At 37.3% G+C, this 26,109-nt stretch overlaps 1 protein-coding gene across 13 annotated transcripts in view; it reads left to right on the top strand.

Annotated features, from left to right (window-relative positions):
- The window catches only part of ADGRL2 (adhesion G protein-coupled receptor L2), a 127,971-nt gene that overhangs the window by 89,085 nt on the left and 12,777 nt on the right, over window positions 1–26,109 (top strand). For 9 of the 13 annotated variants that reach the window (XM_086617613.1, XM_086617611.1, XM_086617607.1 and 6 more), the window contains 12 exons: window positions 3,778–4,074; window positions 4,614–4,717; window positions 5,544–5,729; window positions 6,777–6,815; window positions 9,745–9,928; window positions 11,828–11,950; window positions 12,219–12,424; window positions 13,499–13,672; window positions 14,721–14,930; window positions 15,924–16,144; window positions 17,438–17,504; window positions 25,485–25,576. In XM_086617613.1, the coding sequence (XP_086473739.1) occupies window positions 3,778–4,074; window positions 4,614–4,717; window positions 5,544–5,729; window positions 6,777–6,815; window positions 9,745–9,928; window positions 11,828–11,950; window positions 12,219–12,424; window positions 13,499–13,672; window positions 14,721–14,930; window positions 15,924–16,144; window positions 17,438–17,504; window positions 25,485–25,576 (1,903 nt within the window). The remainder of the gene's footprint in view (window positions 1–3,777; window positions 4,075–4,613; window positions 4,718–5,543; window positions 5,730–6,776; window positions 6,816–9,744; window positions 9,929–11,827; window positions 11,951–12,218; window positions 12,425–13,498; window positions 13,673–14,720; window positions 14,931–15,923; window positions 16,145–17,437; window positions 17,505–25,484; window positions 25,577–26,109) is intronic. The other 4 variants (XM_086617614.1, XM_086617612.1, XM_086617617.1 and 1 more) reach the window with 1 other exon arrangement.

Below are 26,109 nucleotides of genomic sequence, written 5' to 3'. Positions count from 1 at the left end.
AGCACATTTCTCGATCATAGGTATTTTGCTAATTTTGTGGCGTATTTATTATGATTTTCAGGGTATAAATTTATAAATGGCTGTATAAACATTTCGCTTTCAACTAAATGGTATATGACAGGGTCAATAGAGTACTGGCCAGCATAATAGCTGGAAGCTAAGAGTAATTAGGTAAAGTCTTAGTGACTTCCCTGCCATTTGCCAAAGCATGAAAACAGGCACATAGCGATAATAAGCAGAAGGCAGGGAAATCTGGATTTGCACGGGTTTCTGATCTCTGTTACTTTACATGGCAGCTCAGCATATGACACCTTTTGAAAATGAAGGCAAGTACGTAGATTTTCATGTGTCCAAATACATTGAAATACTTGACTTATAAGAGCATACATTTATCTGAAAAATCTGTGGAGCCAATTCCTAAAATTACCTAGATGCCAGAGATGAAAATGGAACCATTAAGATTTTAAGCAGCAGCGTATCATCTGGGCATTCTAACACAATTTTAAATCTAAGGTCAGAGTTGTATTTTGGGTGGGGATTTTTTTATTTTGGCGTGGTTTGATTTTTTTTTATGCCTGCTTAGAATAGAACCTGTTGGCAAAGAAAAGCTTGTGTGCCTTCCCTAAATCTACTCTTCACTGTCAGTTGGGGAAGCAAAGTTACTATTCCCCTGCTGTCCTAGGCAATTGTGTTATGTTTTTTATAGACATCACACTGTTAAACAGGTGTTAAGTTTTACTCCAGTGGTGTCTTCATTTTTAGAAGCACATAGCATGCATAAGGGTTTAAATCAGCTGTTAAGAACTGCATGAAACAAATGTAAATTAATTACCCTCAACTTGAGTCTTGTATTTACTTCCTATTGCTCTTTCCTGATTTTTTTTTTTTTTTAATTTTACAAAGACTGTCTTTAGCTGATAATGAGGCACACCTATTATTAAAGAAAAGGAAGAAGGCAGAAGAGGTTTTGGTTTTCTTCTCAGCGTGTCAAGCCTAGTCAAAAAGTCCAAAATAGAATCTCGCATTGTAAAAGCGGCTTCTTTGGCGTTGGAGAAAAATTATGTATCTTCAGCCTTGTACGGGCTCACCCCTGCTGCTTGGAACAATAGGTTAATAACCTCAACATGGAGTTTGTTCCTCTCCTTAGTTGTGGCATATTAATCATCACTGCAATTATCTTATATTGGTAAAGTGCTCTGCAAGACTGTGCACGGCAGCCAGCGGATGTCGTCACCCTCAGCTTTCAGAACGAGACACATCAGGTGGTGGCAGCTATCATGTGTCTTCTTGCAGCTCAGGAGAATGGCCTTGCAGATAAAGTTCCCCAACAGGTCATTAAAACCAAAATGGTCTGCCTTCTAAAAGCTATATGTATTCCTTAAAGTGATGTGTTAGTCATTTCTTATTTTTTCAACCTTCTTTCCCAGACTTCCAGCACTGTGTGAAGTTTCCTGGTACATTCTGAAATATACTGACTTCTCTTTTTAAAAAATTTAATTCAAGAAAAAAATCTCTTAGAAATGATCTGTATTTTTTTCAGTTTTGTGAGAGAAGTGATTTGAAGTCTTTTCTCCTAAAATGTGAGATTATAAATGTATTTCTAAAGTATGTACTGCTACTAAGCTATGCAGGTCATTTTTGAGTCACAGGTGATGTGCTTTGAGATGGATTGTAATGGATAGCATTAAAATTGTTCTACCTAAAGTTGCGTAATGACAGCACGATATTTTATCTCAGGGTGCAGCATAAAATAGGTTCTGAAAATTGTTAGCTCACTATGGAACTTCAAAGAGTTGTTATGAATTCTTGCAATGATATTTTGCTCCTGAGACAAAGCTATCCTAAACATTATAGGTTTTGAGTACTGATTGCAATAATGCTAGCACACATTTCAGTGATTAAATATGTACTAATTAGCACAGTGTGTTACGGGATGGATAGTAATAATTGGTTGTCCTCTGCATCGTTCTCTGTCCCCACCAGTTCGCCATTCCCCAGGACCTGATACAGCAGGCGCTGCCTGACACTACTCCAAGTGATTGCAAATGCTTTTGACAAATGTTAATTGGGAAAGCACTAGAAGACTGGGTGCACTGTAATCAAAAGAAAATAACAGCAGTTTCACAAGATGTCAGGCAAGCACTGGCGGAACAGATCCGGGGATTTCAGTAGGTTTCGTAGTAGGTGGCTACACCACGAGTTCGGCACAATTACACAGACTGTATTCAAGCAGCCAAGAATGAGACTGAGGGGATGACAGCCTCTGAAGAAGTTTCTCATTTGTGAGCAAAAGCGGGATGAAAAGCACATCTTTGCATTTAGTCTTTAAAAACAGGTTGTGATGTTCAAAAACTCCACTTTAAATTTATTTGAAAATAAAAAGGTAAATTCATATTTGAGACTCCTAATATATTATAACTGAAAATAATTGAAAAAAGATTTTGAAATAATTGCTATCTGCCAAACTACTGAAAGTAAATCTTATTCGAAACACTGACTTAAAAAGCATATACTGAAAGAGAGTGAGGCAGCTCTTTTGTTTTTTGTTTATGGTTTAATTTGGAGAAGATTCATTGCCCAGTAAGTCAGAGTGCAAAGGCCTAGCAGAAGAAAAAAAAAGAAAGAAAAAAGCAACTTTATCCACTGGAGTTAATCCAGAATTTAGCTTCATTTGTTTCTGTATCAGTTAGTGTTTAAAAAATACTTGGTATGAGCTTATTTATTCTCAGCACAAGGATCTGTGCTTTTATGTATCTATAAATCACTGTGAACACTAATGAAGATTTTGAAATAATTAATGATAACTGGTTCAGTTACTTTGCTCCCTTGCGTTGTTTCAGCTGGTGCTCAATATACATTCGAAGGTGCCGAGCAGGAATTCCAGTCTGTTATCTGCAGTAGCATTAACCAGCATTCTCTTTCCAAAGCCCTGAAACCGCGGCATGGCTCGGGCTGCCCCTCGGCAGCTCCAGCAGTGGTTCCCGAGGCGGGTCAGTGGAGCGAGCTCCTGCCGCTCTGGGCAGGAGGGGTTCGGCCCGAGCCGATCCTAGTGTGTCGTACGAGAGTAAACTAGGTACTGGCCACTGGCTTTAACGAGTTGTGTCTTCATACCTGCCTTGTCAAAAAAGGATGTTAAGGACCAAAGTGTTGAAACAGGAGAACAGCGCGTACGTGCTAGGCGCTGCTTCTGTTTGGAGCTAATGGGGCATGCTGCAGCGCTCTCAAGCAGAATGACTGCCGGGTAGGAAGATGTTACCGTAATTATTTTCCTGGAAGGTGTGCACTGGGTGACTTGAAGTTTTGGGATCTGTTTTTTTTTTAAATGGTCTCGTTAGTTACAGCCCACTGCCTTTGTTGTTAAAGCTGGACTGCATTGTTTATGGCACACTGATTCGAGTGATTCTGTCTATTGAGTTATTCCTTCTGCAAAAGTGATTAAGTAATCTTTAATTGCTTTGAGTATATTTGTTATGTACTGATAACTCACTAGGACTGCCTTTCAGCCTTTAGAAATGTAACTATCAATTTTTATTATGGAAGAGATTATTTGGAGAATGTGCTGAAACATCATACTGGTATGAGCTGGGAGTAAAAAAAAAATAAAATCAGTTAAAGTTATAAGCACCCAGAATAGCAATAAGAAAAGAGTAATATTAAGATAGAGGAAAGGAGACACAAGAGAATCCTTCAAAACTACATAAATAACATTTAAAGAACTTTTTTTTTAATAATTCTGAAGTCATTTACTTTATTATTACTCTGATTTTCTTTGTGCAGTGCCTACCACAGCAGTGACAATAACTTCTTCATCAGAGGTATACAAAACCACAGTGTCAACCACTAGCACTACATCACAGAAAGGTCCCATAAGCACAACATTAGCTGGAGGAACAAAGGAAGGAAGCAGAGGACCTAAGCCACCGCCACCCGTTTCCACAACCAAAATTCCTCCTGTGACAAGTTTTTTCCCTTTGCCAGAGAGATTCTGTGAACCGACTGAGGCCAGGGGGATTAGCTGGCCTCAGACACAAAGAGGAATGATGGTTGAACGCCCTTGCCCCAAAGGAACACGAGGTACTGCCTTTAAAAATATATCTTGATTTCAAGCAGACATTTCAAAAGCAATGTGCCGCTGTGTCATGGTGAATTTTTTTTTAATCTCAAATTGTCTGTCACACAATTTTCTGTTACTTGGAGAATGCAGTATCTACAGGCAATGGTCAAATTTTAGTCTGTGAACGGCATTTGAGCGTAGCCGCAGAATTACCTCGCACATGTGCTTTTGAGAATCCAGGTCAAATTTTAGGGCTCTGCTTGAGGACTGTTGTGAAATATGCTTACAGCTGCCTTTCTCATTATGAGCTCTCCTCTGGATGAGCTCCAGGAAGAATCAAGGGCTTTTTGTTTGTTTGCAGAAAACGTCAGGTACTTTTCACTGACTTTTTTATTGCTGTTTGTAATCTACATTATTTCCTTACGTTTTTGTCAATTATTGTCAACTACTGCAATTAGCAGCATTCAGAATTTAACATTGCTTAGGATTGTCGCTGATTTCCTGAATGCATGCGGAAAAATGGTTTCCATTTCACTGTAGTTTTCTACATCTGTTGTAGGAACTGCCTCGTATCTCTGCGTGATCTTAACCGGAACGTGGAACCCCAAAGGCCCTGATCTTAGCAACTGCACCTCACATTGGGTAAATCAGCTGGCTCAGAAGGTTGGTTGAAACCTTTTAATCTGATGTCCACTGGTGATTAAGGATTTTAACTCTGAGCATTAATAATCCAGTTTGTTGAAGCTCTCTTTATTATTCTCTGTTCATTTAAAATAGAAGGAGTTAGGTGCACTTGGTGTGCGCCAACAGGTTCATATGTGTGTTTTGGTACACTCTCCCTCTAAATTCTTGTATTGAATCTGTGATTATGTGTTTTCATCACTCTCTAGTGAAGTAGCTTTGCTGGTGTTCAAAAACCAGAAGCTATATTTGCCTAATAAATCAAATATTGTAAATCATGCAGCAAAAACTGCAGTATACACCAAGGTTTTTTGATTCAGGAAAAATTATACTATAATAAATAGAATTTTGGCTGAGTGCATTAATAACGGTGTGATTAGAGCACCGAGCCACTTTCCGTGTTTTCCCTCCCTACTGAGATTTACTAAGTTTATGAAAACTGGATAATTTGTTGTCAGTACCAGGCTACTTGACTTTCAAATGCCTTGAGCACTGCTATGAACAAATAGATTTCTTACTGTCTGATAGCGGCAGTAAAATAAAAGTGAGGATGAACAGAAGATCTAGCCCAAAAGTCCCAGTCTGATTTCTGGTTTTGATGGCTGTTAAGAACTGCTTTTGTGTGTCACGGATCTAAGAACCTTTAATCTTCTGAGATAAAGAGAACGTTATTGGTCTCAATTAGTTGCAGATTTCAATGTATGTGCAAATGGTTATTTCACCACAACAAAGGTATATGGGGAATTGGAATTAAGAGCCGCAAGCAGAACAAGGGACCCTGCTGAGATAATATAAATTGTCATTTCAGATCAGAAGCGGAGAAAATGCTGCTAGTCTGGCCAATGAACTGGCTAAACACACCAAAGGACCGGTCTTCGCTGGCGATGTTAGTTCATCAGTGAGGCTGATGGAGCAGCTCGTGGATATCTTGGATGCTCAGCTGCAAGAACTGCGGCCCAGTGAAAAGGACTCTGCTGGAAGGAGTTATAACAAGGTACACACCTCCTGTCACCTCCTCCTGCTGGGATAACCATTGCCTTTGTTTTTCTTATTTTTTTACTTTCAGAAATATTAATCTATACTTTGTTCCTGCGTGCTTATAGTTCTGAGATAAACATGTAAGAGAAAACAGCAGTAAATACACAACGGAAAGTTCCAATTACCTTCTTTAGGGAGTAAGATATAATTCACAATAGCTGGCTGGTCCTAAAATACAGAGCTGTGTCCTTGTTAAAATCTGGAATGCGTTATAACTAGTGTGAGAGAAATGGGCATTAGCTCTCAGAAATTCTGTAACAAATCTGCATGTTTATCCAGTGATCCTTTTAACCTTGGACATATAATAAAATCAGTGGGATTCTGCATGGGTGCAGGGTTTTATTTTAATCTGACTTCCTGCAGAATAATAGCACTTTCCTAGCCTTTTAAGACACCAACATCGCTTACAATTGATCTTTATAAAAATGCCTTAATATGCATATCTAAAGCACAGATAAGTGTTTTCTCCACAATGATGTTCAGAGAAACATTTCAGAGAAAACTTGTGTCTTTGTGGTTTAAATACAAATCACAGCTGCTACTACCATTCCACTTTTTCTCAGAGGAAATGCTTTATTTCTCGTCCTCTTCCTTGCGTCAGCTTAGTCAGCAAGCTACAAACAAAACATTTTTTCAGCCTCTGTTAGAGAGAGAGCTCCGTGCACTCCTCTGTTATTTTGGCAATAGTTTTATTTACAATCTCTAGCTGCCCTTAAAGAGTTTTCCCAGAGACAGATCAAGTGCCCACACAGGGATTTTCTCCTTTGACCTTTTCACACAAATCCCACCGTTTGGGCAAATATGTCGGGCACTTGTATGAAGGTTGGGGAAAAATGTTGCCTGTGTGATGATTTTTATAGTCATCACTGGACAGAAACTAGATTAATCTCCAGGCTATAGTTCAAATTTAGGATTTGAAACACCAGTCTATTTTTTTTTTTTATATTTCTGAAGCTATCCAGAATGTGTCTAACTTCTGATTTTCTTTTTTCTTACTAAAAAGCTCCAAAAACGAGAGAAGACATGCAGGGCTTACCTTAAGGTATCTCTCCTGTGCTGTCACCCTGCTTTCTCCCTGCTTCAGCAACCTGCCACGCTTTATCATCTTGCTGCATGATCCTATGTATTTCAGTCTTTGATAAATGTGTATTGTGCCCCATATCAGCTGTACAAATGTTGGCTTTGCACAGGTATAACACTCAGAAAAACAAATTAAAGATCAAAGTTTATACCGCTTTTACCTCAACTTGTTCAAAACTGAAAGAGCAGAAATGGTTGTTATCTGAATTGGAAGTAGCATCTCTGTCATAATACAGCTTTGGATAGAGGAAAAAGCTGGCAACTTAACAGAAATTACTTCAGCTTGGTAGTATTTTATATCAAAGACTGTTTAGAGTTAATTCGCTTGCATGAAAAACGTGCATTATATAGCTTGCCTTGTTCTTTGTGTATTCTTATACCTAGTAAAATCACTCTTTCTTACAGTTTTAAGAGTTGTTAAAAAGGCCAAATTCAGTCATTTCAGGATAAAATGTAAAGACAAACATTACTCTGACTTTACTAGTAAAATGTGTGCCACGTGTCCCATTAACCAGGCTATGTGGAAGGCATGTAACACATTGCTACCCAATTTTCAGTTTCTTTCATGTGCCTTAGAATGGTTGTCCATAGTGGCCAGCTCCTGCTTTGCAGTACAATGCCAGTAATGCCACCTCACACCTGTGGAGAAGAGGAAAAAGTCCTAGAACAGATCACATCTGGCTCTGTAAAATCTTTTGGCACATTTTTTCAAAGTTTAAAATACTGATATTTTCAAAGTTTTAAAATACTGATATTTATTTACACCCTCTGAGGTAAAACATAAGAATGATTTTTGAAAAGAACTTTGAATTACTTTGCAACATAATAAAATAATTCAGACTCTTACTGAAGAGGCATTTCTCTGTACAAGGTGCTTCTGTCTTTTATCCTGCAGCCCAGGAAGTGGATGAGAGATGTCCAGTTATGCACGAATTTGACAAAAAGAGACAAAGATCTGGAGAGAAATTCACTTCTCAAATAAGAATGCTTGTAATAGTTTTTTATTATAAAATATTTTTTAATAGTAAAGGGAAATGCAGCAGGTATGGTTTGAGTAGGCTGAGTTTTAGTGCTTCATTTTCAATAGTAAACATGAACGTGAGAAGAGCAGCGATGGGGTTGCTCTGACAGCTGCGATACAGGGGCTGCGGAGTCTTCCCACCGCCCGCTTGCCTCTGTCTGAGAGGAGAGAACGCCTCAGAAATATTACTGGGCAGGTGATCATTTTCCACAGGAAAAATGCAGAGTTAGATTATCCCATAATATATAAAAAGTGTTTCATATTAATGAATGCATACCGTCAGTGCTATATGGAGATACACAACCTTAATTTCCGACCAGTGTCATTTTCTGTAGGTCTCAAATGGGCTTCTCTGCTTAGATAAGACTAATAAACCTCTTGAAATTACAAATCAAAAGCTGACTTACACTATGCAAATGAAGCAAGTTCCCACTTTGTGACAGAGGATTCATTTGTACCTCAGATTAGAGGCTCCAATCTGTATTTCTTGGTGACTAATGAATCTGGCCTCTGCAGACCAATTTCTGTTCCACTCTAGTTAATGGCTGCAGCAGTATCAGTGCGAGCATTTTGACTATTCTGTCTCCCATTAGAGAAAGAAAAAAGGCTTTAATGCCACTTCGAACTATCTTCCACCTGCCAGGAAGGTCATGGTAGCTCACAATGCAGACAGAAAGAGGATATTAAAATGGATTAGGCTAATTAATCTTGCTCGACGATAGCCTTGACCAACTTTTCCTATTCGTTTATTTGCACAATATAGTATTCCAGACCGACGTCTTTCTGTTTGTACAATGCATTCTGTTTCCATTCCCAATGCTTTTAAATTGATCAAACAAATTATATATGTGCTTAATGACACATTATGACTAGGTAAATGGGACAGAGTAAACAGGGTGTTTCAGCAATGTATGGCATACTCGATGCACAGCATACTCAATGCACAGCTACATTATGCATTAATGTAAGAGCTTGCCTTCAATTGATTAACGGATTACTCTGATTGATTGGATTATTTTGTAAAAATAATGTAATCATGTCACTGAATTCTTCTTCTTCCTTATTTACTGTTACTTTATATGCAGCTTAATGAACCTGAAAACATGATGATAGAGTTGTTACTTTAAAAAGAAAGACTTTTTAAAATGGCAGGTTGATTCAGTTTTACAGTTTTGCCTTCACTGATAACAGAGACAGTCAGTGGACATCTTGTTTGCTCTATTGATTTCCTTTTTTAACTGACCTTTGTGCAGGAATGGCAGTTAGTAATCTTTTTAAGTATCTATGAACAGGTACAGGAACAGGAGAGGGAGTGAGAGTGGCCCAGGGTAATTTATATCCACTGAGTCAGCTTCGTTTCATGCCTCCTGTAATAAGGAAGGCAGTTTATCATAGACAAGCAGTTCTTCATAGTGCTATGGCTACATGAGTTGGGCTAAGTTTCCAGAAGAGTATTATTGTTGTTTTAGTCTAAACCGCAGAATGCCAATTTTGACGTTAATATTTTTAAATAGAAGTTACACATTTTGACATTAACTTTAAGATGAAAGCTGCAGGCAAAACTTCTGGCATTTATTTTTACATTTTTCAGCACATTAATAAGACCATCTTTCTATCTGACACAAGACGAATCAAACCTGCATGTTTACCGCTTAGAGACCACACAATGCTAATGGCTAACTGCACTATTAATGTTAATCCAGCGAGAGGATGGAAAATATTTTTATGTTGAAAATAGTTTTCTAGTGCCATTAAATCACAGTAAATCATTCTGACAGTTAAGTATTATAATTGTCACGAGATAACGTTGGAAATTTTCCCCAGGTGCCTAGGGCAGTCAGACCTAATGATAGTTTTCTAATGAATGCAGGCAATTGTGGATACAGTGGACAACCTGCTCAGGCCTGAAGCTCTGGAGTCCTGGAAGGACATGAATTCTTCAGAACAAGCCCATGCAGCCACAATGCTACTTGATACGTTAGAAGAAGGGGCTTTTGTCTTGGCCGATAATCTCTTAGAACCAACTAGAGTCTCAATGCCCACAGAAAATATCGGTAAGTAAATTTCTTTTTAAGCGTAATTTAAAGTGCTATGCATTGCTTTAAACAGAATCAGGAAAAAGTACTCTAGATAGCGACATACTCTGAAAGCTGAGCTGTGCAGCATTTGGATTAAAGGTGTAGATGCTCCTACGCGGAGGAGGCACGCTTTTCTTGTTTAGTTCTTCATTAAAACAGTGTAAAACAGAAAGTAGTTGATGTTACAAAGTTGATTTACCACTGAAAAATCATTAGTAGTATGTATGGATATGAAGAGTGCTTAAATGGCAGAGTGTGGATTTTTGAGGTAACTGCTTGCTATAGAGCTGCAGAAATGCTTTCCTGTTATATATAAACTCTTCCTAATGAATTTAAATTACTTTTTTGCAACATACTCTGCCAGTTAAATATTTTAGGCACTCAGAACATAGGCCAAATGTTTATATTAAACATGACTGCCTTCAGGTAAAAACGTGTTCAGTGAACTACATCTCCCATAATGCAGAATGGGTATGCTCCAGAGACTGCAAAATAGCTGAAGATAGTTGGAGCATAATTTGGAATTTAAATGGTGACAGAGAAATGTAGGGGTTTGGTATTACAGATGTGCAAATATTGGTACACAGGATGTGTTAAAGCAAAAATAATTTCTATGCATAAAATAAAATTCCTTCATTTTATTATAGAGATTAATGTAGTCTCAGTGAGGTACAAGGAAGCTGAAAGTCTGCCAATTTGAGGGATACCAAGATGGAGACTTGGAATAGACTTCAGAAATGAGACTTTCCACGTTTCAGTGTCTGCATATTTGTAACTGTAGAAATGATTCTGCCTAGTTATTAATTTCAGTAGGAAGAAATTGGGAAAGGATGGGAAAAGGTGTTACAGTCGTTATCAGAGTAACTGCACCGGTTGTTTCTGAAGGAATGTGGTTAGAATCACAGAATCTCTCTCTCAGGATGTACACAAGCAGTTCTGTGGAGCTCAGTAAACTGTCTGAACATCACTTCTTGTGATAAGCTGTCTTGAAGTCATCGTTAGTAACACATTACTGATGCCATGCAAGACTGGATTCACAGCGCACATACATATGTGGCTTAGAGAGAGAGAAATCTAATTCATACTTGTCTAATTCAAACCTAATTTCATACTTGTCAGTCTATAGTTTATACCTATAGTTAGACCAGTTTAATATAATGGAGATATTTCTCGACAAATTGACCACTCTGACCTATGTGATTCTACATATCCAAGGGAATCCAGCCTTCGATGGTAATCTCATGAAAGCCTCCCAATATACGTCATAAAATTAAAACTTCAAGTAAGGCCAAGTGGCATCTAAATTTTCAATTTAAATGGTTTTTAGCAGAACCAATAAAATTGTTTCCTATAAACCTTTATACAGAATTAGATTTAGGGAAAAAATTAGAAATTATTTTTAGATACAAGTACTGGTTTAGCTAAATACACAGCATAAGTATACTTAGGTATTCATTTGCTGACTGTTTAAAAAACTATCTAAATCAATACTTAAGGTTCTAAATTTGTTAGCAGAGGATACTGCATAGATGTTAGCAGCTTCAAAATAAACATTTCTCTGCAGCATGTGTGGTATTTTTAAATGCATGTTTTGAGGGCACAAATTAAAACAAGTTTTGATGTCATGTTACCACCATTAAAGCGCTGTCATTTTAGTAGCGTGCACTAGGTTTCGTTAAAGAGACTAACTCTGCATACTTGAAACATGCAGTACATATCTGTCTTACAGTGGCAAATGAGGACAGCAGTGTGAGAAAAGTAAATAAAGAGTGGGGGGAAATATTGTCATCTGGCATATTGCATTCTAGCCAAGAGACTTTCTCTGCATTCTCCTTTCTTACCACTTTCTTTTTTTTTCCCCTCTGGTCTGCTTAGTTTTGGATGTTGCAGTGCTCATTACTGAGGGCCAGGTGCAGGACTTGAAATTTCCTCAGGGCAGTAAAGGAGGCAACTCGATTCAGCTCTCTGCAAGCACCGTGAAACAGAACAGCAGGAATGGTGAGTCTTGGGCACGGAGCACTGAAACTCCATCAACTTCTGTAAAACCCACGTTACCTTCCCTAGTTAAAATATCAAAACAAAACACAACAAAACTGCTCTGTGACTTTTTCTCGAAGGTCGTGGGTACCTGGCTGTTTTTCTTTGACTCTGTAGCCTGAAAGTGCCTCTCTGTTTACTGACTCTTTATTGTCAGTTCATTATAGTACAGGTTGCTGTGTTTCTGTAGACCTCTGCGTTATGATGGTGGGATTTTTTTCTTTTGTAGGATTAGCAAAACTGGTTTTCATCATTTACAAAAGTTTGGGGCGTTTTCTCAGTACTGAAAATGCAACCATAAAACTAGGCAGCGACTTTGCTGGGCGGAATAGCACGATCGCAGTCAACTCCCACGTCATTGCAGCCTCTATCAACAAGGAGTCTAGCCGGGTGTACCTGACTGATCCTGTGCATTTTACACTGGAACACATTGATGTGAGTTATGCTAATGAATTAATGGGAAGGTCATAAAATCAGCAAGAGAGAAAAGCAATGCAGAAAAATAACCTTTTTTCCATTTGAATTTTAAATGTTGGACTAGGTCAGAGACACAAGCTTAGTTAAGTCTATGAACATAAAATTAAATGAGCCTGGTTCAGTGATTATTAGAACTTAAGTGTATTCTTAATGAAAGCTAATTCAGTAATCAACATGAAAATGTAAATGACTAATTTGTTTCTAACTGAAAATTAAGTCTTACCTTAGTAGCAGGGTAGAAAATAATGTTAAGATTCTTGATGGTCTGATGTAGCAAGATTTAATGACGCTTTAACTTTTTACATTAATTTTGGACCAAATTCTGGAAGCATATACAAATTGTTTAAATGCATTTATTCAGTGAAGAATAAAGTATTATATCTTGATTTGTTATACTTTAAGTTTGTGTATATTTTCTTCACGGTAATTTATTTAATGTGTTTCTTTGCTTGTTAGCTTGGTCCTTTCTGTTTTCGTGTTTCACGTCAGGAAATAATCAGTACTGTGATAGAGAAAATATGATTGGGTTTTCCATTCATTTTGCCTTTTTTTTTATAAATCTGTTTTGATCGTTTTTCATCAAAATAGATAGGCATTGAGAAATGAACATTTTTCCTGATGTCTGTTCACATGACTTTGGCCTGACCAAAGGTGAGAATCAAAGGAAAAAGATCATATTTTCAAATTCTCAATTACAGGAAAAATATCTTCAGAATAAATTTGCAGTCCTAATTTTGCAGAAAGCAAAAATGACTATAATGTACCATCAGTGCATAAAATCGTAAGATGGAAATTGTTTAAAATTGGGTCTACAATAATTGAGACTACACTTTAGAGTGTTTCGGACTATAAAGTCCCTTTTAAACTACATGTCTTCCTTGTATAACATAGTCTACAATTTTGCTGATGAAAAACTTTATTGTCCGAAACTTGCAAAGTTTAATCTAAATTACCCTTTACACATATTAAACAATTGTTATTGCCATCTTAGTGTCTAAAATCCTCATTTTATGTTATCCTTTTATCTCCCAGCCTGACAATTATTTCAATGCAAATTGTTCCTTCTGGAACTACTCAGAGAGAACTATGATGGGATACTGGTCAACTCAAGGCTGCAAACTGGTTGACACAAATAAAACTCATACAACGTGTGCTTGCAGTCACCTAACCAACTTTGCAATCCTTATGGCTCATCGGGAAATTGTGGTAGGTAATGATGTTTCCAGCCATCGGCAGGGAGCAAACTTTTAAAGATGTAGCTTCAAATTTTTAGCAAAATCCAAAATTGCTGATGTTTCTTAAGTATTTATAGCTTCTACCCAGTCTTTCCAAAGCAATTTGCTTTCTGTAACACTTTTCTTCCTCACCCGTAAAGGCACAAGCAAAATAACAGGAAAGAAAAACAAGGAAGGACAGCAGTTTTCTTCTAGTCATATTTTACAGTTACTGACCAACCTCACAACTGTTTTACAAACTTCCGCTCAGTACAACTGGAGAGTATCTGTAGGGGCAGCTGTGCAGGCTGTTCCCTGGAAGCACAAGTGCAAGCTCTACTTAGAGCAGGAAGGTCAAGGATTTTCCATACCAGTTGTTTAAATGCCTCTTCATACGCTGAAATTCTGTTGTCTAGTTAAAGCACTGGCTGAATTTAAGGGGGCATGCAATATTTGCAAGGATATGAGACTTCTCATAAAGCCATTGCATTCGCAAAGATTGCTGAAAAGATAACCAAGATGACAAAAGTGATTCTGTTGCAACTCAAGCAAGGAACCATTTTTAGCTGATTAGAGCTGGAATTACACGTGTAACAGTCTGCGTTTTGTCCTAATTGGTGTTTAAATTGTTGCTTTCTTCTCCACTGTGGAGTTACAGGTCTGTAGGATAAAACATGTACTCTTATAGGAGGTCCAAGGGAAAGCTCTCCTCTTTGTTTGTGCCAGAGCCTAGTGACACTTTTAAAATGTTATGTTTCTCTACTTGTGCTTGCCTGACAAGTTTACAGTTAGCCATAGGAAAAGTAAAAATACTATCTGATCTGGCTAAAATAGTCATTTTTCTCTCAGACCTCCTCCTCTTCTACTTACCCTATCTTGCTCTTCTGGGACGCTGACCTGAGACTGAGAAATTGCAGAGTACATTTTGCCCATCTCATGTAATGAACAAGTAACTTTTCTGGATGCTACCTGTGAAAATAGGTTTTCGTTTATACTCATAAAGAGTCATATTAATTTTCTCCATTCTTGGTTATTTCTAGTACAAAGATGGAGTGCACGAATTGCTCCTCACTGTCATCACCTGGGTGGGAATTGTCATCTCTCTTGTTTGCCTGGCCATCTGCATCTTCACATTCTGTTTTTTCCGTGGCCTGCAAAGTGATCGTAACACTATTCACAAGAACCTTTGTATCAACCTATTCATTGCTGAGTTCATTTTCCTAATAGGCATCGATAAGACAGAGTACAAGGTAAGTTTTCTCTGTGTGTACTGATCTTGTTCTCTGAAATGACTGTTTGAAATGGATTTGAATTAAAACATGTCAACACTGCCAAGCTTTCAGCATTCTGACACAGCAAGGCTGAAATAAAAGCTCATTGTGAAAATAAGATAGACATATTCATAAACAGTATTTACATCCATCAAAATTATCACTGTGGCCTTAATTTCCCACTTACTGCAATGTTTTTCATTTTCAGTTGAGAAACGTCGACTATTAACAAAGCAGGTGGTTAAACTTTTGAAAGAGGAGATGAAATTAAAGGTCAACATACTAGAAACCTATATATGTTTTCTCTATGCATTCATATGTCTCAACAGCTATTGACTACTTTTTTATATGAACGTATGTTAGTGCAGAGCCTTATCTGTATATTTACACATTTTTTACACTGCACATTCATGCAGGTTTGTTTGAGTATTGGTGAAATTAATTCTGAAGCAATTAACTGGATTGAAATCTAATAATTCAGTATAGTTTCATCCAGAACTCAACCAAAGGGGAGAGAATTCAGATAGATTTCTGTTATGACAGTAGAAACGTCCAAGTTACAGCAGATAAAAATGGCTTGATGGCTGCTTCATAATTTTAGTAAGCAGTATTACATCTAGAACCAACTGTTCATGTCTCAGATTATGTAAATCATAAGTCCTAAAACCATCTCAGTTTCAAAATTAAAGATTTGCTTATAAAATTGAAAAGTCGGCTCTGTAATTGAAGACTGGGAGGTGAGGACACGATTTCCTTACCTTCATTCACACTGTTTAGCTAATTTACTTTCTGTAGCTACCGAGCACACATTAGTATTTCCAAATGTTCAGCATATGTTTTCAGGTAGGGAAAATGCTCCTGAATTTATGAAAGATCTCTGATAGAAGTATATTTGTTTACACACTATTTATTGGAAATGTAATGATGTGAAGATTTTGTGGTTTATATTTCTGTCTTTCTTCTTCTTTGCAGATTGCATGTCCAATATTTGCAGGTCTCTTACACTTTTTCTTCCTGGCAGCCTTTGCCTGGATGTGTCTAGAAGGAGTGCAGCTTTATCTAATGTTAGTAGAAGTATTTGAAAGTGAATATTCTAGGAAGAAGTACTATTATGTTGCTGGCTACCTCTTCCCTGCTACAGTAGTTGGTGTCTCAGCAGCTATTGACTATAAGAGCTACGGAACAGAGAAAGCGTAAGTAATTGCAAGTGACCTGAGTGTTTTTCAAGTGAATAATTTTTTAAAGCCTATTAGCTGTCAGAGGGTCCCTGACAGACTAAAATACCATCTGAAAGCTTTATTGGTAAGAGAATGGCAATGCTCTGCACAAATTACAATCAAGTCTTTTGTAATTCTCTAGGTTCAGAGGATTTGTACTCTAGAGAGACCGATTCTAAATTATGGTCTTTCTTTTAACACAAAAGATTGACCTGAAACAAATTGAAAAAGTAAATAACTTTTTGGCCTTAAATGTATATTAAGTAAAAATTCTCAACTTAAAGTATCTGATAGGCCTAACCACCCAGTTTTAAGCTAATGCTTCGTTAGATCTCTTTGTTCAACTGCCCCTCTAGCTAACTCTCATCCTGAATTATGACAGTACAATATTCCAACCCATATGTTTCACTTCGATATTTTATCAGGCAAGTAGAGCAGGATTAAAATTAGCCACTGCCTTTTATTTACAAAAATACAGATATATATAGAAAGTGACAGAATGTAGACAGAAAACATTCCTGAGGATTTGAGTTGCTGGAGGCATGAATTTGCCTTCCAATAGTGTTTACTTTGTCCTTTGATGAAATTAGTTACAGAACGGGAAGACACTGTTGACTACAAGAAAGCTGCTTGATTTTGCTGCTGATGAAAGACAAATGTGAGCAATTCAGCAGGGAACTGGGCTGTATGAAAAACGAATCGCTAAGTGAAGTCAGCCCTAATAGGTTTACACGTCATTTAGTCTGGCATCATATGTATTCTTTCTCTACTGTTCAACTCCCCGTTGGGGCATTTTGTTCATACCATATTGTTTTTCAGCAAAACATGGCATCTGAGCATTTTCTGTCTCATATTCCTCAGGAGTAAGCACTTTGCATCTGACACAAAGTTAAAAGCAGATTTTGAAGATTGCATGGAAAACCTGTGAAAAATATTTACTGATGTTAGATTCATTAGTCCGTGATAGTACCTGTGATCAAACCTTTTGACTGAAAAGAGAGAGAGCTCGTATTGGTTTTTGGTTTTGTTTCTTCTTATATATTAGCTATTCCTGATGATGTATTTTCAAGTTTGATAGTGTTATTAAACAGGACTCAGCAGAAGAGATTCAGATTAGGAAAAATTGTCCATGGACTAAGTGATACTGTGCAATGTATATCATTGTTTACTGGCAAAATGTTAGCTTAAGAAGTTTTTTTGCATTCTCTGTTTATTGGACTGAGGTGCTAATGCAATTGTTCACTTTTCATTCTCTTTTTTACATGATAGTTGCTGGCTCCATGTAGATAACTATTTTATCTGGAGTTTCATTGGACCTGTTACATTCATTATCCTGGTAAGAACTTTGTTTTTCCTTTCCTTTTAGGCTGCCTCACAGCAAAGTTAAAAAGATTGAATATCAGTCAATACCACCCTTATTCACAAAACATTTCATGAAAATGCTTATAAACAATTTGTAATGTGACCAATGGTTATATAAATGTTTAGAAATCTTTAAAGAGTGCTGACCAAATGATTAATTGTCAAAGCTGTGGTGGCACTTCAGCATAGCCATTTTTTCCTAATGGCTTGAACTCTGAAGGTCTTATTGACATGTGTAGCCATGTGAAAAATCAATGAAGTACTGCTAAACACTGGGGTTTTTTAAAGGAACCATTACTACTGCTTTCAATTGAGTCACTATTGTACACGTTCCAGAATTTAACTGCTAATTATCCAACATAATTATCTCAAGAGGGTTTTCTAAGGCATTGGTTAATCAAATAAATCTTATATTTCATTACACTTACACAGTAGTTGTATCTGTATTTTCATATGCACATGCTTTTTTTTCGATGACTACTTCTGTGTGTATTTATGCTACATATAATGTATGTCAGACATACAAGTTGATCTGTTTTAGTGTAAATGATAGAATATTATGTAACCAATAGAAAGCTTATACACATTCTTGCCATCATTTGAGTAAAGTCAAGTATGCATGCACACCCATCTGTACACCCTCAGCTGAGTGCCCCATTGTCCATTTAATATTGAACGTGATGTTCATACATCAATTATCCGTTCTCTGAGTGCTTTCCAGTAAAAAGCACAGTTGTCTGTCAACCCAGGGAAAAAACATTTCCCTGTTATTTCAGACTAATAATACCAACACTGCATAACTTAGGAATTTGGAAGCAAAGTGAATGCAAGATGTGCATTTTGGCTCACCTTGTTTTTTTCCTGCTAGTTCAGTATTTTTAAAGCCTGGCTATACCTGGGAAATTGGGAAATATTCCAGAAGGCTGGTGGTGGGGACATAGCCTATGTACATAGAGAGTTATTCTCATAACTGCTGGTAGTTTGGAAGGATGAATTCATGCTTTTGAAAGTCTAAATAGTTGCCTGTTCCCCTGCCTTTATACAGTAGTAGAGTTGTGAAATGTTAACAGAAGTTCAGTTCCCTTCAGTTTCCAAATTCAGGAATTGGTATTTTGTCAGTATTATTATTTTTTTAGCCTGAATGGCATGCATCAGGCATAATTTTGAAATTTCTGACTTTCATAGATCTATACTCCAGACCTACTATTTCAACACTTTTTGTAACTTATAGTTTACATTACTTCTCCATGTAAAAAATAAACTGATACTTTGATTAAGGAACTTTCTATAAAAAAGGTACCCGACCAGTCTCTTGTAGGTACTTTATTCCTTCCTGGTATCTTCAATATTAAATAAACTTACGTATATTTGGGTTAGTTTTACTCTCTGTTTGTATCAAAAATTTTCCATCCTTGAGCAGTCACTCAAGAAAAGATACTTGTGCAATGTAGAAGTTGTTTGAGTTCATTGACATATTTTCAAAGAAATAAGGGTAGATCCCAAAACTCATGTGCGTATGAGTTGAATTAGAAAAATTATAGTGTTTGTAAGGTGTAAGTATAGGCCATAATAATTGTGCAGATTTTTTAGTATTTTTAATATTTTCTAAATACATTTAAATTAAATCAAGTCTCAGGTTGATAGGCCTTCTTTTTTAATTAAACCTACAGTTAAAATTGGAAGATATACTTCGTATTTTCGATATGATAGACAATATTTTTCAACGCAAAGTTGTTTCTTGCAGTTGTTGTAATCATTACTAGAAAATTGTCTAAGTTTCATGCCACAATAGTTCAGTTACCTCAGGTCTGATTGTGAGGTGATAATTTTGGTTTTTGTGTCTAGCTTTTTATTTTATTGTTACTGGGAGTGTTTTGCTAAGTCACCTCTATTTCTCTCCCTTGCTTTAAAATAACATTTCACATGGGAAGCTTTGGGCATTGCTGACGGCTTTTTCACTTCCTCATAACCAGGTCAGAGTGAGAATAGAGGTGAAGGACATTTAATCATATTGACCATGTACAGACATAGTTCACTATTATTTACTGGCCATGACATTATTATCCTCCAGCAAATCATTTAGGCTGAGACGCAAAAGGCCTTTGGGAGCAGTATTCCCAACTTCAAAAATATGAAACAGCAGGTAGCAATCACAGCACAGTTCCTGGGAGTAATTCTTCTCTGGCAATTGCTTTGCCCTCTAATCGTCCCAACTGAGAAAGCAAGAGAGACTGGAGGAGGAAGTGTGAGAAGTGTAATGGCTGAAAAATAATATGTCATGTGTGCAGTGTAACCAAAGAGCTATATTTGTAGTGTAGCTTGCTTAGTGTCAGTAGCATGTGAGAATTTCACCTTGGTTAGCCTTTTAATGTGTTAATTGAATCACTTTCATGATTCTCAACTTAATAGTACTGTCAATGCACATAAACCCTTTTTTGACAATATTGCTTACTACTTTAATTTATAAATTTTTCTCTGAGTTTATAAGCATTCGCACCTGTATCTGTATACAGGTTTGCACAAAATAAGGATGAGAAGTATGAAGTTCCTCAGTATGTCTTCTGAGGAGCTTTCAACTTCACTGTTTCCATAGCCTGTCGTGCCTTTGGGCACCAGGGTTATTATATCTATGAGAAAAGAGCATGTAAGTAATGAGCGGTGGGAAACCATTAGTATGCCTGAAATGGTTTAATGAAAGCTTGGATCATGATACGTCAGGAGCTGTTCTTATCATTTGGACAGCTCCATCTGCATCTTTAATAATTAATTCAGTTCAGTAAGAGTTCAGTGTGCACGCTCATTTAGAAGCCGCCTTCAGAGAGCACCTCTCTCGCTGCCAGTCCCAGAGAGAAATAGGCTTCTGCATGGCTAAGAGCAAAGATCTGGAGATACAAGAGCAGTTTTAGAGCTGCGTTTGCCAGGTAACAAAAGCTCCGGGGAGTTCAAAAAGGGTCAGAACATGTGCAGTTCAGCTAGGTTACTAAAGAGTGGTGTTTCTGTTCTTCTGTCTTATCATATCCATGTCAGCACTGCAGGCTGTGTGGAATGAATTTTAAGCTGCTAAGCTCAGGCAGACGTGATACAATTGAGCAGGTTCATGGCTATAAAACAAACAGTGCACTCCTCTAATCTGTGGTCAGAAAAGCCTGAGTATTTTGTCTTCTATGTAGGTCCCTATTCATTCATATCCAAGGAATGGATGATGTTGGTTTGACTTTAGTTCAGCCAAAACTACTGGAGTTTGCTTCTCGCAGATGGAGCCAGTATATGAGGCTACTGAAGGTTGTTAAAGCAAAAACTCCTAGGATGTCCTGTTTGATTAGCTTGGGAAAGGCAGTTTAGCTTTTCACTCAGGTTGAAGCATTACTTCACCAAATCAGTGGATGTATACATATAGACGCACACATTATCTAGGTCCACCTGTGAAAATGGACTGTATTTATACACTTATGTATGTAAATAATACATGTATATCTTTCTCTAGTAGACACTTGATAAATGGTATTTATCTATTGCTCATAGGGGGAAATTTATCATAATTATTGCAAAATCTAGCTTTATTTGGCAACTAATTCATTATACCTGCAACTAATTCTGATCCATTAGTCTTCTCTGCAGGTTATTACATCCACTTTTTAAAATAGTTAATTTGACTTGAAGACACTTTCGCTCTCAAAATTACATAGATTTCCGATGCCAGAAAAGACAAAATTCCTACTTACACCTTTTTCCATGTCCAGTACCTTCTGATTTCTAAACCAGAAATGACCTTCTGTGTGTTGGCTATGAAAGAAGCGTGTTCTGCCAGGATATTGCATTTGATTATTACCATAAAAATTATTCACATTTTATATTTTAAAGTAGTTACTTTTTTAATACATACCTAATTGTCTTTCTTTCGCTCCCTTTTGTCCAATACACTTGTTGTATTAAGAGATAAGAAGGAACTGGTATTTTAAATCGTTCTGTAATTATTTTTTTTTTACTTTTACATACATTTCTAAAATCAGATTATAGATGAAGTTCGTGCTCTATGTAGTCCAGTATCCTGTCTTTTATAGTGGATCATATATTTTAGAAATGATAGTAAAAACCTAGTGTAAACATTAATGAAATACTATCAATCCAAGTTTTCTCTTATTGTTATCTGCTAATGTTATAAGAGATGTCACCATGCGTTTTGTCACTCTTGCTATGACAGCAGAATCTTCAAATCCAAACCTGATACCTGACCAGACTTTGAAATTCTTATTTTTTAGCCTTCAAAAGAGTATTGGTCTGATTTTCAGAAGCGCAACATGAAAGAGATTTTACTGATTTTGTCAAGGGTATAATTTCATGACTGTTTGAGATGTATACACTGTGGCGCTGTGTGTGTTTACACGATGTACTCATATTTTTTATTATCACTGAAGGAGAGTGGCACTGTTCAGATGCAGATTTTGGTTTATCTGGGATGGAGGCAGCCCTTTTGTCAGGATGAGGCCCAAGCAGTCGCTAGCCCTTTATGTTTTATGAAGTGATGAGACAGTCGTCGTTGTCAGAGGCCCATTTTTTCCTCTCACCAGTTTGCTTTCAAAAGTCCGTTTTGCCATTCATGTGGACCTTTCTGTGACCCCAGAGTATTACATGTTTGTAGTGAATGTTGTTAAAGAAAGGTGTCCTGCTCAGACCATCTGTCAAGCTTGGAAAACATCTACAGATTCATTTGCTTAGATCAGTAACAGTCCAGTCCTCACACAGTCATGAAGCAACCCCACTTGGAAGGGACTTCAGGAGATCTGTGGTCCAACCTCCTGCTCGAAACAGACTCAGCTCTGAGCGCAGACCAGATCACTCAGGGCTGAAAGCTTTCCTTATACAAAATTGGTACAAATGAATGCAAAAGCACTAAGTGTGTTTCCTTCTCCCTCCTTGTATTTCTCACCAAGAGAAGTAATTCAGCCATTCCTTCTAAAAGCAGTTATTCTGCAGCAAGTTCCCTTCCCTCACTGCTTAGTGTCTTGTGTAGTAAAATGGCAGGATGCCCAAAAGTCTTTAATTGATGAGTTCCTCCAAAACAATAAATTTCTAGATGAAACGCAGTAAGGGAGACAAAGCAAATCTATAGGAAGGTTTGGTTACAGTATTTGTAAGCAGGCAAAATAGGCGTTTGATAACGACACAATGTGTAACAGAGAAGCCAGCACGTTTGAACAAGTGGCAAACCATGGTCTTTTGACTGCTGAAACTGAAAACTATGCAATGTTTCACAGTGATGGAGAAATGAGTATCATATGCTCTGTTGTCATAGTTACTTTGTCTTCAAAGTACAATATTTTGCTTTTTTTTCTTTTTTTCTTGGAAGGACTTTTTCAGCTACTGTGATATAGCATTATTATTTCTGTGGGTTGCTTTTGGGGTCTGTACCTAAATTAGAATTAAAATGTCTATTATGTACAGTTATTCCCTAGTCCATCGAGGACGTGTATACAGACACAGCTGAGTATCAAATAAAACCTGCTTAATACACTGGAGCTTGACTCAGGCTCTGGGGTAGGGCCATGTCTGCTTGCATCTCACCAAAGGAACCTCAGTATGTAAATACAAGCTTTTGTTTTTCATATGTCACACCAGCACTTCAGTCGTACAAAGAATCAGAGGATAAAAACCTCTCGTTTCTTAAGGCAGTCGTTTAGGGGCTAAGCCATATCTATGAGTTTTTGATCCAAGAACGATGTTGCTAGTACAATACAGCATACTCCAGGGTAGCTACTTAGGCAAGGATTAGCTTCCAGCTGTGCTGTAAATACTATTCTGAACTGGATTGTGCACTCCCAGTTGCATAGGTTGCAGCCAAAGTTGATTTACATGTTAGGATTGGCATGGGGCATGTCTCTTAGCCCTTAATCTGTTTGTTTTCACAAAAAGTAAATTGAAGTTACATTTTTTTTTAAGCAGGCTGGAGAAGTTCATGTTATGTCAGCTAGCAAAACATGCAAGAAACTTTTTTGAATACAGAACAAGAAAGTCTGCCTGCAAAGGCAGATCACATGCAGAACCCCCATCCTCTGTCTGGTGCAAAGGCCAGGGAGAGAAGCAACTTGTTTTCTCGCCCAAGGAACTTACACAGTACAGTGGAAACCTAGACAAGAGGAACAAAACGATCATAATGGTATAATGAAGTGTTTCTCAACTGGTTAGTCATTACCTATAAGAATCATAAAAGATAATCAGCAGGGTCATGAGATATTGACACTTCTATTACATTTTACAGCAATGGAAATCACGGTTAACCTACACCATGTACATACCTCCCCTTAAAGGTCAAGTGTTTTGTCAGTTCTTGAAATACAGACAGAAATAAATTATAAAAGCTTATTTTTCCTATTTGTATCATGTACACTTTTTGTATTAAGATACATTTGTAAAAATGTTTTGCTTTGAATCAGAACTGATGACGTCAAAAGCTGCCAAACACTCTTTTGGTGTTGAGAACTGTAGTGCAGGATGCTGGCCGTCCTGATTTTGAGACGGCAGCAGGAGCAGCGATAACTTGATTGCCCTTAGCAGTAGGAATTATTTCTGTAATACATGTCTTTATTAACAGACTGTGATCAGAGCCTTCAAAATACTCCTCTTTTCAAGGTAACTGTTAAGACCTGCTCTCTATTAGAACTTGAGTGGTATTTCTGACCATTGTGGCACAGCTGTAGGAATGCATCTGGTAGGAACTGGTGTACCCGATGTTATAAAAATTGTGAGGGTTTTGATGCTGTCTCAAACCAAAGATTCCCCAAAATGAGAGACTGGGCTTGATTATGCTCTGTCAGTAACCAGTTGCAGATACATATGGAAGATTGTAAGAACGAGGTTATAATCAATCTAGTACATGTTTTGTAAGGATGTCCAGGCATATTCTCCCATTTTCTCTTAGCTATCATTTCAGCCATTTCTTGTGGACCTTTATGCTAGTAGATGAGGATGTGTCTTCTCCCTGAAGGACATAGCTCTTACTGTTTTCAAACATATGATTTTATTTGAATTGTCTGCATGATATTGGACAGCACGTACTAATTTCTCAAATTAACTGTATACCACTTTTCAACCTGTATTCCGCAAGCATCCTTGTATTTGGCTTACCTATGCTCTTCATATGCTTTGAAATCGATAGGAGAAAGGCACCTAGTATCTTTGATATCTGTGATTCTGTTTCACAAAAGGAAAACTACAAAAAATTACTTTCAGTATCTTCCCCGGTGTTACCTGTATGAATGACACAACAAGAATAAGACAGCATAGTCCTTCCTTCAAGTGGCATGCAGTCCCACTTTGACAGAATCCAGACTACAAAGGGAAGGAGGGCAGTAGGAGGGTGCACCATCAGCATATGTCTATGGCACTGTTAAGTTTGATGCATTTGCTACATCTTTGTGTTTCTTTTTCTTTTTTCTTTCTCCTCAGTTACATTTAAGACCCCAGTGGGATTTGTGAGAACAAAAGGCAATAAAAAAAAAGAAAGGGAGAAACCAGCAAAGGCGAAAGACATTGCAGAAGCAGATGGGGTGATAAAAAGGCAACCAGTGTAGAACAATAAAGGAGTAACTATAGTCTGCGTCAGAAGTCAGTGAGATGGGGAACAGTGCCAGAGGTGACAGGCGAAGGTGAACAGGACCTGAGCACAACATGCTGGATGACAGAGCTAGAGTGGCAATGACAAGTGTTGGACATGAGCTAAATATGGTGGTTCCTGATGATGTGGTGAATTTGCAAAATTAAGCAAAACAAGGACTAGTAGCATTTTTTGTCCCCTCATCCATATTTGCAATCACTTTTTACAGACTGTCTGAGATAGTTATCCAGTTTCACTACGCATTTGAAAATAAACTACAGGATTTTTGTTTAGTCTTTAACATCATCATTAGTCAACTTGTTACATGAAGTAGTTTAATTTCATTCTTATCTGTTTTGACAGCTGAATCTTATCTTCCTGGTGATCACATTGTGCAAAATGGTGAAGCACTCAAACACTTTGAAACCAGACTCTAGCAGGTTGGAAAACATTAAGTAAGTGCTTTGTGTTCAAGTATGAGAACTATGATTATTTTCTGATTGCTGAACTGATTGAAAGCTACTCTCCATTAGGAGCACATGCCATTGTCTCCCAGCAACTGCAGATGTCAATTAGAAGCAAACAAAGCCAATCCTGCTTTCGTCACATTGTTGCTGTAATGTCACAAACGCCGGTCAAAATTAGATAATTTCAGCCTGGAACTAGTGCCAAGAAACTGTTTCACGGAAATGCCACAGCACTGTAGTAATTTCATTTGCATTTAAAATGCAGTTCAAAAATGATGTTCCTGTTTGCATGGCTGATATGATTATATTAAGTTTGTTTTGTTAAATGACTTTTTGATTTAAGGATTCTGAGCAGTTTCTACTCGTAATCCTGTTCTCCCAAGAGAATTGACTCTATTATTATTGTTAACTTGAAGATTATCTGCTGTTTTCATGCTAATTTAACAAATGTTTACTTTATCATGGTGCTGTACTGCAGTATCCCTTTTGCAGAGTAATATGTGTTATATAATTAACATAGC

The sequence above is a fragment of the Tauraco erythrolophus genome, chromosome 10 (assembly GCF_009769465.1).
Source record: "Tauraco erythrolophus isolate bTauEry1 chromosome 10, bTauEry1.pri, whole genome shotgun sequence".
NCBI lineage: Eukaryota > Metazoa > Chordata > Aves > Musophagiformes > Musophagidae > Tauraco > Tauraco erythrolophus.
This window is presented reverse-complemented; position numbering and strand designations above follow the sequence as displayed.